The 10250-nt window shown below is 43.4% G+C and overlaps 2 protein-coding genes across 2 annotated transcripts in view; both read left to right on the top strand.

Moving 5' to 3' along the window:
- Positions 1 to 372, top strand: part of LOC128892487 (putative uncharacterized protein DDB_G0290521) — a 2184-nt gene extending 1812 nt beyond the window's left edge. Inside the window, exon 4 of the mRNA XM_054152928.1 lies at positions 268 to 372. Within this exon, the coding sequence (XP_054008903.1) occupies positions 268 to 372 (105 nt within the window). The remainder of the gene's footprint in view (positions 1 to 267) is intronic.
- Positions 373 to 4957: 4585 nt separating this feature from the next.
- Positions 4958 to 10250, top strand: part of LOC128892488 (uncharacterized) — a 7540-nt gene continuing 2247 nt past the window's right edge. Inside the window, exons 1-5 of the mRNA XM_054152930.1 lie at positions 4958 to 5106; positions 6032 to 6266; positions 6362 to 6532; positions 7336 to 8529; positions 8703 to 9407. Coding sequence (XP_054008905.1) covers positions 4958 to 5106; positions 6032 to 6266; positions 6362 to 6532; positions 7336 to 8529; positions 8703 to 9407 — 2454 coding nt within the window. The remainder of the gene's footprint in view (positions 5107 to 6031; positions 6267 to 6361; positions 6533 to 7335; positions 8530 to 8702; positions 9408 to 10250) is intronic.

A 10250-nucleotide genomic window follows, 5' to 3' on the forward strand; every position in this document is an offset into this window, starting at 1 on the left:
TATCTATGAGGCATCGGTGCAATGCAACTTATATTTTCTTCGAGTCTAAAAATTCTTACGTCAGGAAATCAGGAACTTTTATGTGAGGAAATCATGAATTCTGACGTAACAACCCATATCTATGAGGCATCAGTGCAATGCAACTTATATTTTCTTCGAGTCTAAAACTTTATAATCTTTCCTTTTCATATTAACAAATATGGTTGCTATATTTAAATTTCTCGTGATCCCAAACTACACGTTCTTCAAGGAAATGTTCGTTTTTAGGTCTCTGCGTACGCCTACGCCTTGCCAGCTCCCGCGCCTGTGGAGCTAGTAGCGGCACCTTCTAGCTACTCGATCGAACAACACGGTTATCGTATTACCTACTGATTTCGCGTATCGCCAACCTCCACTCACCGACACTGATTCCAGCGGTAACTCGCAGCTCGACGAACCTGGCGTACCAGCTACAGGGCACACCTTTCATTCTCATCCGTGAATCATTCTGTACCGTAAATCGATAAATTTCTGTATCTCGACACAGCAAACGATTTCAAATACATATCCTTTTCGTAAGACGGGATGTTTGAGCACCTGCCTTGACTTTTCCGTCACTTCGTCGCCTCTTCACCTCTGTGCTCGCGAACCCAAGCGGAAAGTGAAAATAGAGTTTGCTTTCTCTGACGTTAATGAAACTCTTTTCACGCGTTAACTAGACTACGCGAGCAGAATAACGAATGCATCTTAAGCGTAATCCGTAATACGCGTGTAATAAGATTGTAACAACAAAGTCTATAACTTACGACTGGTTGTCTGTCCATAAATCAATCAAAGCAAGATCGGAATAGCGTTGATAATTACGTGATACCATAGTTATGTCATTCCAATGGTTTGTATACAAACCGAACCGAGCTATTAGCGACGAAAGGGTTGGAGACCACTGCTGCAATTCATACTGGTATTATTGGAGAGGTCATACGGTCGTTGATTTCCCGACCACTTTCCTAAAGAAACGATTCGATAAAGATCTCGCCGGCCTAAGTAGCGCGGCATGTCGCGGGTAAAACCCACGGGGTTACGAAAGAGGGTGGAAAATCCAGATTACGCAATCGCCCGTGCGACGCGAAAGTCTATCAGGTTCCAGTGTACCCAGCTAATCGGATCGTACATTCGCTATCGTTAAATCGACCGCTGAAACAATAAAGGTCGATTCCTTTTGAATCGCTCGCATCTTCGTACCGATGCGAGTTTTCGACAACACGAGGAGCACTTTCTCCCGGATCTCGACTCGGCGAAATGGCACGACCGACGCTACGGAAAAGGTGTTCGAGACAGCAAAGTCGCTAGATGTAGAAAGTGACAGCATATATTAGGCTTATGTCAGAGGAAGAGAGGAACATAGTTTTGGAACCAAAAAGGCTGACAGTCTTATGCGCGTGGGAGTGTGCCACCTCTGAAGGTATCGAAAGAAATTAAAAGGGAGTTGCAAAGCTAAAAGTGTTTCATTAATAGGCACATCTCTTTCGGAGATATTCGTACACCGTTGAAAATTTAATATACGAAGCGTCCCACAGTGGCGGATTTCGCCGAAATCCTGGCCAAAAGTGAAAAAATGTTTATCTTAATTTCACAAATGTACGTATTGCATTTTATTTATAAATGATAGAGTTATAGAGCATCATTATTCGACAATAGCGATTTTCATTGTACTATCCTTTCAGAGATACACGATCTTGAAGTTGTCAGTTTTATAATGTCAAGTTTTTAAGCCACAATTCAAAGTAATTTTTCAGTGTAATTTCGAATTGTAATCCCTTACTTTCATTATTGGTTGTTGCCAGATATACTCTAAATTAAAATATAATTCAGGTTTATTGTTGTATTTCACCGTTTACAGCTGTGATAACAAAAAATACAGAACCTATGAGTTTGTTACCATTTCCTAAGGAATTAGTTACGTATCAAGCGTGATCAAGCGGTCTATTTGGTTTTAAAATAAGCATTGAAGGTTCCCGAAGGCAGGCCTGATGAGTTGTTAATATTTGTTTGTCGGCCGCGTCGTCTATGGAGCGGTACACTTATGGCATAGGACCGGATGGGCTTATGTAATTCTACACTGAAAAGAGCTTGCTGGTCTGATGAGACATTTACAGCACAGGTTTAAAAATATGGAGCAGGAAAATGCATTTTTGTCTATTTACAGATAATGATCGGTACAAAATCTGTTGACCGTCATAAACCGGGAATACGGGAGCCCTGGTAAACTTTTCGTACGGAATTAGAATTTGTATAGCTGTCTATAAAATTTTTTTCCTTTCTCCTTCAACAGACATTTTTAGCGACTTCCTTGAAAAATTACACACCCCATAAGACATTTATAACGATGTGCACCACTACCACGACACGAACTTAACCGTTATAAAGAAATGAAATTCATACGAGAAACAGTCAAGCGACAGACGTCACTCAAACTTTGTAATACTTACATCGATTTTTATAACGGGGTTTCAAATTATTTTGGTTTCGTAGCGCAGTTTCGCAGCGACCATAAAGCCAAAACATTTCGTAGTTTTCAACTTTATTAAAATATTAAAATTTATTTTATTTTATTTTATTTTATTTTATTCTATTTTATTCTATTTTATTCTATTTTATTCTATTTCATTTTACTTTATTTTATTTTATTTTATTTTATTTTATTTTATTTTATTTTATTTTATATTTATTAAAATTATTTTTATATTCGATATTTAACGTTGAAAAAGTACTCTATTATAATTTTAGAGTCATATTATTACAGTCTATGGCGTCAATTCACTGTAATTTGAAATTATTACTTTTGGCCAGGATTTGCGGCAAAATCCGACACTGTGCGTCCATTCGGTCCCGAAATGGGAAAATATTTTGGCGTTGAACAATGGTCCGTTTACTTTCCTTCCATCCAATGGGACAATGATGGAGAAACTTCCAACTTTCTTACAGCCGCGTCACTCGGCGTCTACACATTCGTTCGGTCAATGAAAATGACGAGTATCGAAAGAAATCGACGTATACATTTGTTTAGGCAATCTAGGCTTCCAATATGTCCATCAATATTATGTAACTTTATTATTAAAAATGTCGATTTGGCTTTGAACAGCTACACCTATTACGAACTATATGCGATATTCTAGGGCTTCCAGTTATTCTGGATCACGTTTCAAAGTAAAACACGAAGTGAAGGAACTTCTACCTACGCTGAAAGTCTTGGTATTAGCGTGCAATTAGTTCTTGCTTCTTTCTTCAAGAGAATTTTATATCGAGAGGCAGCTGTGACGTTCGACGTACATAGAATTACGTTATCAGAGTCAAAGGGAAATTCATATGATAAAAATTCCCAAATTACGTACGTCACTGCTGTATCTCTATGTGAGATTCTTTTCAAAGAAGAAGCAAGACCTAATTGCGCGGCGGTTTTAAGATCTTTAGCGTAGGTAGAAATTCGTTTATTTCGTGTTTTACTTCGCGTGTCTAGAATAACATAAAATAACTTCTCACGATATTCGTAAGAATATGCGTAGGCGTGCGAACGCACGACAGGGGAAACTTTTTAAATTAATGGCCGTTTGGATGTTCGTTGAGTAATGAAAACAGGTAAATATGCAAATTCCGCGTGCATTATAAATTCAAATAAAAGTCACGAAATCGATTCTTACATTTCAAGGGCTGAGGAATAGAAAGTTCGTAAATTGAAAATATTAAATGCGGAGTATCGCCACCCCACCTGTAACACGAGTTCGAAAGACAATGACCAAACTCGTGTCGAGGTAAACGGTGCCGCGACATGTCGCAGCGTTTACTTCTAAGAATCATGCATTTGTAAGCGAGCACGCTTACCTCTTCATACTTTTCGTAGACGTGGTTGCGTAAGTCCATTATCGAAAATCCCGCGTTACACAATTTGCTTGCGTACGTTCGTACGCACTTATATACCTCGTGTCACACATCCTAACGCGTCATCCACACTTGGATGTCCCAAATAAGTTCCACTCGACCAGCGAATTAATCGTAATATCGAAGAGCTTGGGTACAAGAACAATGTTACGTATTTTATTTATCTAGAGGATGATAAGTTTTCAGCCTGGTACCAGTCGTCTCAATCTTTACGTTTCTCTGGGGTCATTCTTAGAAACTGTGGATCTTATGGTGGAATTTATTAAAATAATTCTAAATGCATAAGTGACACGATTTTCACGAGTACGATTCATTTTATATTCAAACGTTTACGTTGATATTCAAACCTTAAGTCTTCTTCAGCGTGAGTAATAAGGGACGGACAAACAATCAAATTTTATGTATATTATATATGTATATAAGAATGAAGCCCTGACTGATTACAATCAACGTCCAGGCTGAACCCTAACGCACCCTTGAAACTAGAAAGCTGAAATTTTGCACTGAGGTTTCCTTTCTGATGTATGCAAGGAATAAGAAAGGATATTTCGAAATTCAACCACTAAGAGGGTAAAAAGATTGAAACATATGAGTTACCGTAACACGCGGTCAAATGCGAACGACATAAAATAAATAGTATTCCACGCGGGTGAAACCGCGTGGCACAGCTAGTCTTAAATATAACGTCATCAACAGAGAATGATACTTTGCTTGAAAACGAATCGAAAATGAAGAATGATATTTTTTCATAGGAAGCTTTGTTTTCGTAAAAATAAATCGACAGGTTTGGCTACCATGTCTGACCACGACTGGCCAGATCTACTAATTCTGGCATTGTCTAATGTACCACACCCCTTCTATGCAAATTGCAATTTTTTAAATGATTACAACTAATCGAAATGGACACTACCATAACAGAAGCAACATACATTGGTCAGTCGAACGCGAACGACATAAAATAAATAGTGTTCCACGCGGGTGAAACCGCGGCGCACAGCTAGTATTCTATATTTTTCATTCGTTTTCCCATGAAAAATCAGTTATGTCCAACGGAGCTGTATCTCGATCATCGAAATGCAACAGGGGCAGAGTGAATTCAAGGAACGATTGGGAATTTCATGCGTCGATGGCCGATGCAAGAGCGCGGCTGCGGTTCGAGGAACCTATCCAAAACGGATGTCCGGCTGCACGGTGAGTCACAAACATACCCCACCGTGAACTCGTACACTGTTACAGCATCTCCGAAAGGGACATCTATATAAGATACGAATGGTGGCGGTAAACGCGCAGAGTAACCTCGTTCATGGAGAAAGTGTTTGGTTAGAGAGCGAAACTCCTCGACGCATCGCAGACAATCGCCGTCGGTCGTCAGTTGCAGACGCGTTACAACTATAAGGAATTTCTATCAGGACACGAGGCAATCCAGCACGCCTAAGGTGAGTCCCTTGGATTCATCTATCTCTCATCTTTCCTCTCTTTCCCATTTTTCGTAATTTCGTTAAAACGTTAGGACACCCTCTGAACATTTTTCTGCGACCCTTCTTCGATCTATTTTTTTTCGTATCGATCTCGTTCGGTTTTAAATTCGTCCCAGCCCACGGATGTTACACAACGACTTTCACTTTAGTCGAAAATTGTCGAAATAACAAAGCGATAGAAGAGGCGCGTGGCGTAGGCGCGAAACGACGCTGGACGTCGCGGAAAGACTTGCTCAACGACTTTCTCCTCGATACATCCTCTCGCTTTCGTTGGACGGTCGTCTGTCGGTAGACGATCATCGTTCATATCGTTCGCATCGGCGCTAGTCGGAGCTATTCGTCTTGTCATTTGGAGGAGTATCTCGTCGAGCATCTATTCTTCGATTAATTTCTCGACTGTTTTCTCTCGAGAGGAACGAACGGAAACTGAGTGCAAGGTACGTAGACAAAACACGATTTCGATTTCGTCTGCAACCGGTTCGGTGAAAGGCGAGTGAGATGATGCGCTTTCGCTGTGGCGCCGTTCGCAATACGAATCTCGCGATCGCCACGCGACGATGGATCTCATTTATCAGGATCGATTTGTCGTGCTACTGATATATTTATATTTTCTGATATATTTTCTTTATTTACTTTAGGATGAGAGCGGGGTACGTTTGGCTATTTGGGATAGCCGCCGCTGTCTGCGCGGTCCAAGGCCAAATCCAACCATCCTCCATGATGCATTTCGATCGAGAGGCGACACCAACTGGACGGGATTGGTCTTGGCAAAACGAAGGCGCGCAACCCACGGACAACACTGGCGACAGGGGTGTTTCTGAATTAAACGAAAACATCGAAAACGTCGACGACAAATCGAAGGAGCAACGATCGGTGAGTGACCGCGATCCATTTAATGGACAATCTCTGGGTGCGGAGACGCGCGTTTTATCCGAGAATCGAGTCGAACGACTGCTTCTCTGCCGCAGGCTGAGGCGGTGATCGAGGAAATTCTCGTCTCTAATCGACAGGGTCGCAACATCGAGGGTTACGATCAGGTGTACGCCGACCCTAACGTGAAGAACGCTCTTCAATTGGGAAACGACACGATCGCTCGATCCTACATCAGGGACAAACTATGCTCGCTGGGATTGATGAATGTAAGTATCACTAGGTTCTTGAATTCGTACCTAATCCGTTCCAGAACTTGCAATATACTTCGTGTCACCAGCTATTATTTCGTAATTTTTGTACTACTGAACGGCCGAGTGATATAAACCTAAATACTGAGAAAAGTATATTCTATCGTTAAAAAAGAATCAAAAACCAACAGGACTAAACACAGTGAGCGAAGCTTTTGCAATATTCTATATAGCTCTGGGTTTCATAAACTGAAATAGATAATGCGAGTGCACGCACGAGTTAACTCGTGACCGGTCAACAATATGTTAACCTTTTCCGTGCTCTGCGCGAGTATACTCGTCAAATTATTTTGTTCTTGTCGTGCTCAAGACGAGTTAACACTTTCGCTGCGGATGACGCACATGTGCATCCAACTGAAAATATGTGGTTGTTTTTATTATTTTTCAGTCTTCATTTTTTTTGTTCGACAATCATATTATATATAAAATAAGTTACTACAAATATATGTTTTTCAAAATAATCATATTAGAACATTTATAAGAAATTTGTCATTAAAAAAAATATCATAATTGCAGCGAACGGCTACTTATTTTCGTCCACAGCGAAAGTGTTAAATCAATGAGCTTTTTAAATAGGAAAGAGCTCAAGACGAGTTAACTCATTAACTCATTAAAAATTAGCTCATGCGGTTTAACTCGTCTTGAGCACGAGAAGAACGAAATAATTTGACGAGTATATTCGCGCAGAGCACCGAAAATGTTAATAGCAAAAAAGAAAGATCAAGATTCGAGTTGAGACTAATATCGTATCTTACTTACAGTGCGAAAACATCGAGGGTCGTCGACCGTACTACTCTCCTCACCGCGGTATATATCCTCAGGACATAATCTACGCTCAGCCGGTCACCATTAAGCCAGTCGGAAGACCGCTACCAGCGATTCCAGTGAAACGACCTTACGGTTCATCGAAACCTCTGCAGCATCCTCTATCACCTCCTGGCGGTTTCGCCTCTTCTGGTCCTCCGCCAGAGGTGATCTACGGAATCGGCGGTTCGCCTCATCCCCCATCGATTTCGCAGTTCGGACCCCCGTCGGGTCTGATCGGTTCCTACCCAGGCTTGAAAAGGCCAGGTCCTCCCAGCTCGTCGTTCATCGGATCGAAGCCTGTGTACGAGGTGGGATCCGCAAGCGACAGCTTTCTGTACGAAGGTAACGATCGCTTCATCGACAAGAAGCAGATCGCCCTGCGACCGTCCGTTTTGGGTTCGGACTCGGTTCAGCAACACGTCCATCATCACTATCACCACGGAGAAGGCGGCCAAACCGGTGGCCCGAGCCCATCCGTCGGCTATGGCCAAAGTTACGGATCCGTGGGCGCTACCTACGACCTTCCCGCTGGCGGTTACCAAGATTTCGACGACTACAAGAAGGCGTTCAAAGTGAAAGTCCCCACAAACAAGGATGGAAACGGTCTGAGCGGTTTCGCCTCGACGAGCAACTACGCCGAACGGTATCCCGTCTACGAGAAACCCACGCTAGAGCTGAATTTTGGTAAAACGGAAAGTCAGAAGACTGGCAAGTACTACTCGCCGGGGGGCAACTATCTGTCCCCCAACACCGTCCCCGGCACCAACGACTATTCCCTCGGGTCAGCGAGCACCATCAGCAACAACTACTTCTCTCAAAACCTGTACGAAAACGACAACAACGACTTCGGTAACGATTTCTCGACGAGCTACGCGACGGACTGCGTTTGCGTCCCCTATGAACAGTGTCCTAGCGGCGAGCACGCCGGACGAAAGGACGACCTCTTCCTCCCCATCGATCCTCGCAATTTGAACAAGAACATCGAGGCCGAGACTATCGAGACTGGTGTGGAAGGAAATGGAACGCTATCGACGAAAGACAGCGAGGGTGGATCGACGACTTCTGAAACACTCAGCGACAGCGCGAGGACCAAGAGGGAGGCTGGTAGCGACGACTCGGAGGCCCGGAAGAGGACCAACGGAGAAGGGGTAAGCATGAGTCGAGATTTCCCATTTTCCCGCGGACACGAGTCCGTTGTAGAAACGGTGTCGCGATCGGTGTCTGTCGCTTCGCGTTGATACGAGTCTGCGTTGATAAGAATGCACGAAAAGCCGGAAACTAGGATCACTCTCTGCGTGACTGTTCGACTCTCTGGTTGCAGAGACTCGACGCTAGCGATCTGGACTCTTCGAAATTAAACGTCAAGCCAACTTGGGGGATCAGTTTCGGTCTACCGCAAACCGGTGGACCGTACCCCATCGGTCAATACGGTGGCAATGCCCTGGTGAATCCGTACGGAGGGTACGGTTCGTCCGAGCAGGGCTTAAATTTCGGCCTGGTTTCCGTGAATCCTCTCCTAGCCGTGCAATTCACCAAAGACGAGTACGGCGACAAAGTGGTAAAACCGTTTGTAAATTTTCACGTAACGCCTAACCGTGGCCTCGTCCAGAAGCTCAATAACTTGCTCGCTCACAAGAAGCAGGCCCTCTACGAGAGTTACGGGCCGAATTACGCGCCTCACTACTATCCGTCCAAGCCTAGCCTGCTCTATGAGAAACCGTACTACGCGAATTCGCACCATCCTCCTCCCTATCGTTATCCAAGCCACCGCGAGACCCCTTACACCGACTACTCGGATTACTACCGAGACGGGGACGATTACGATTACGATTACGAGGATCAACCTAGCCAGTATTACGCGCGTTCCAACGTCGATAAAAGTCAGCGAGCAGGCGGACGTGGACGAGCGGTTCCAAAAGCTGGAACCGCTGGGAAAGTATCCTTTCCAAACAGAAGAAAGCGTGACGCGCTATCTCATCCGGTAGAACCGCATTCGCGGATACAATTAACGAAAGACACGCTGGAGGTAAGTATAGTACGTGGAACAAATCGAGTGACTTTCTTGAGTCCCCTTCCCGAACAGCAGCAGCAGTCTGTAATGGGATCCTCTTGTGCCCGTTTTCCATCGATCTCCGTGTACTAGGGCTCGCAGGTGCAGTAGACGGAGACCTGAATACATACTTTTCAATGTTAACTCGGTAAGGAAGGTTTCAGCCTCAAATGACTCAGCGTTGGAAAGTAACGAAGTTTGATGATGCTTTCTTGCATCGTTCCCGTGCGAGGTGAGCAGGCCAAGCGCGTACTCTTGTGCATGGGACCAGTAGCTGACGATTTAATATCGCTGATTAGAGGGTGAAACGATTCATTTACATGGCAATTGATGATTTACTGCTTCTTGTTTTACGAGAGTCACTGTATTTGTTCCTCCAAGTGTAATGTTGACTGCGGTCGGTGTAGGATTAAGATTTTATATTATCCTCATCGGTGAATCTACGCAACGGATATACATATACAGACAGTGTAATAAGTATTCGTACAGGAACCATTTATTTTAAATTGGTTTCTGTACGAATACTTATTACGTACTGCATATGCGGTATCGAGCTTTCGGTCATGACTTTTGTTCATCACTTCTGTTCTATTATTTATTTTGTCTTAAACAATTACTTATTATAAGGTCGATTCAGACTATACGACAACGGACCGTCACGTTCCGGCAACGACACGTACCGGCACCGACACGACAAAACATTCAAACACGCGTTTTAATGGAACTATTCACACTTAACAGACACCGACCTGAACGTTCCGTCAACGGGAATAGTGTGAATAGTTCCATTAAAACGCGTGTTTGAATGTTTTGTCGTGT

This window comes from Hylaeus anthracinus, unplaced genomic scaffold (assembly GCF_026225885.1).
Source record: "Hylaeus anthracinus isolate JK02 unplaced genomic scaffold, UHH_iyHylAnth1.0_haploid 12002, whole genome shotgun sequence".
NCBI classification, from domain to species: domain Eukaryota; kingdom Metazoa; phylum Arthropoda; class Insecta; order Hymenoptera; family Colletidae; genus Hylaeus; species Hylaeus anthracinus.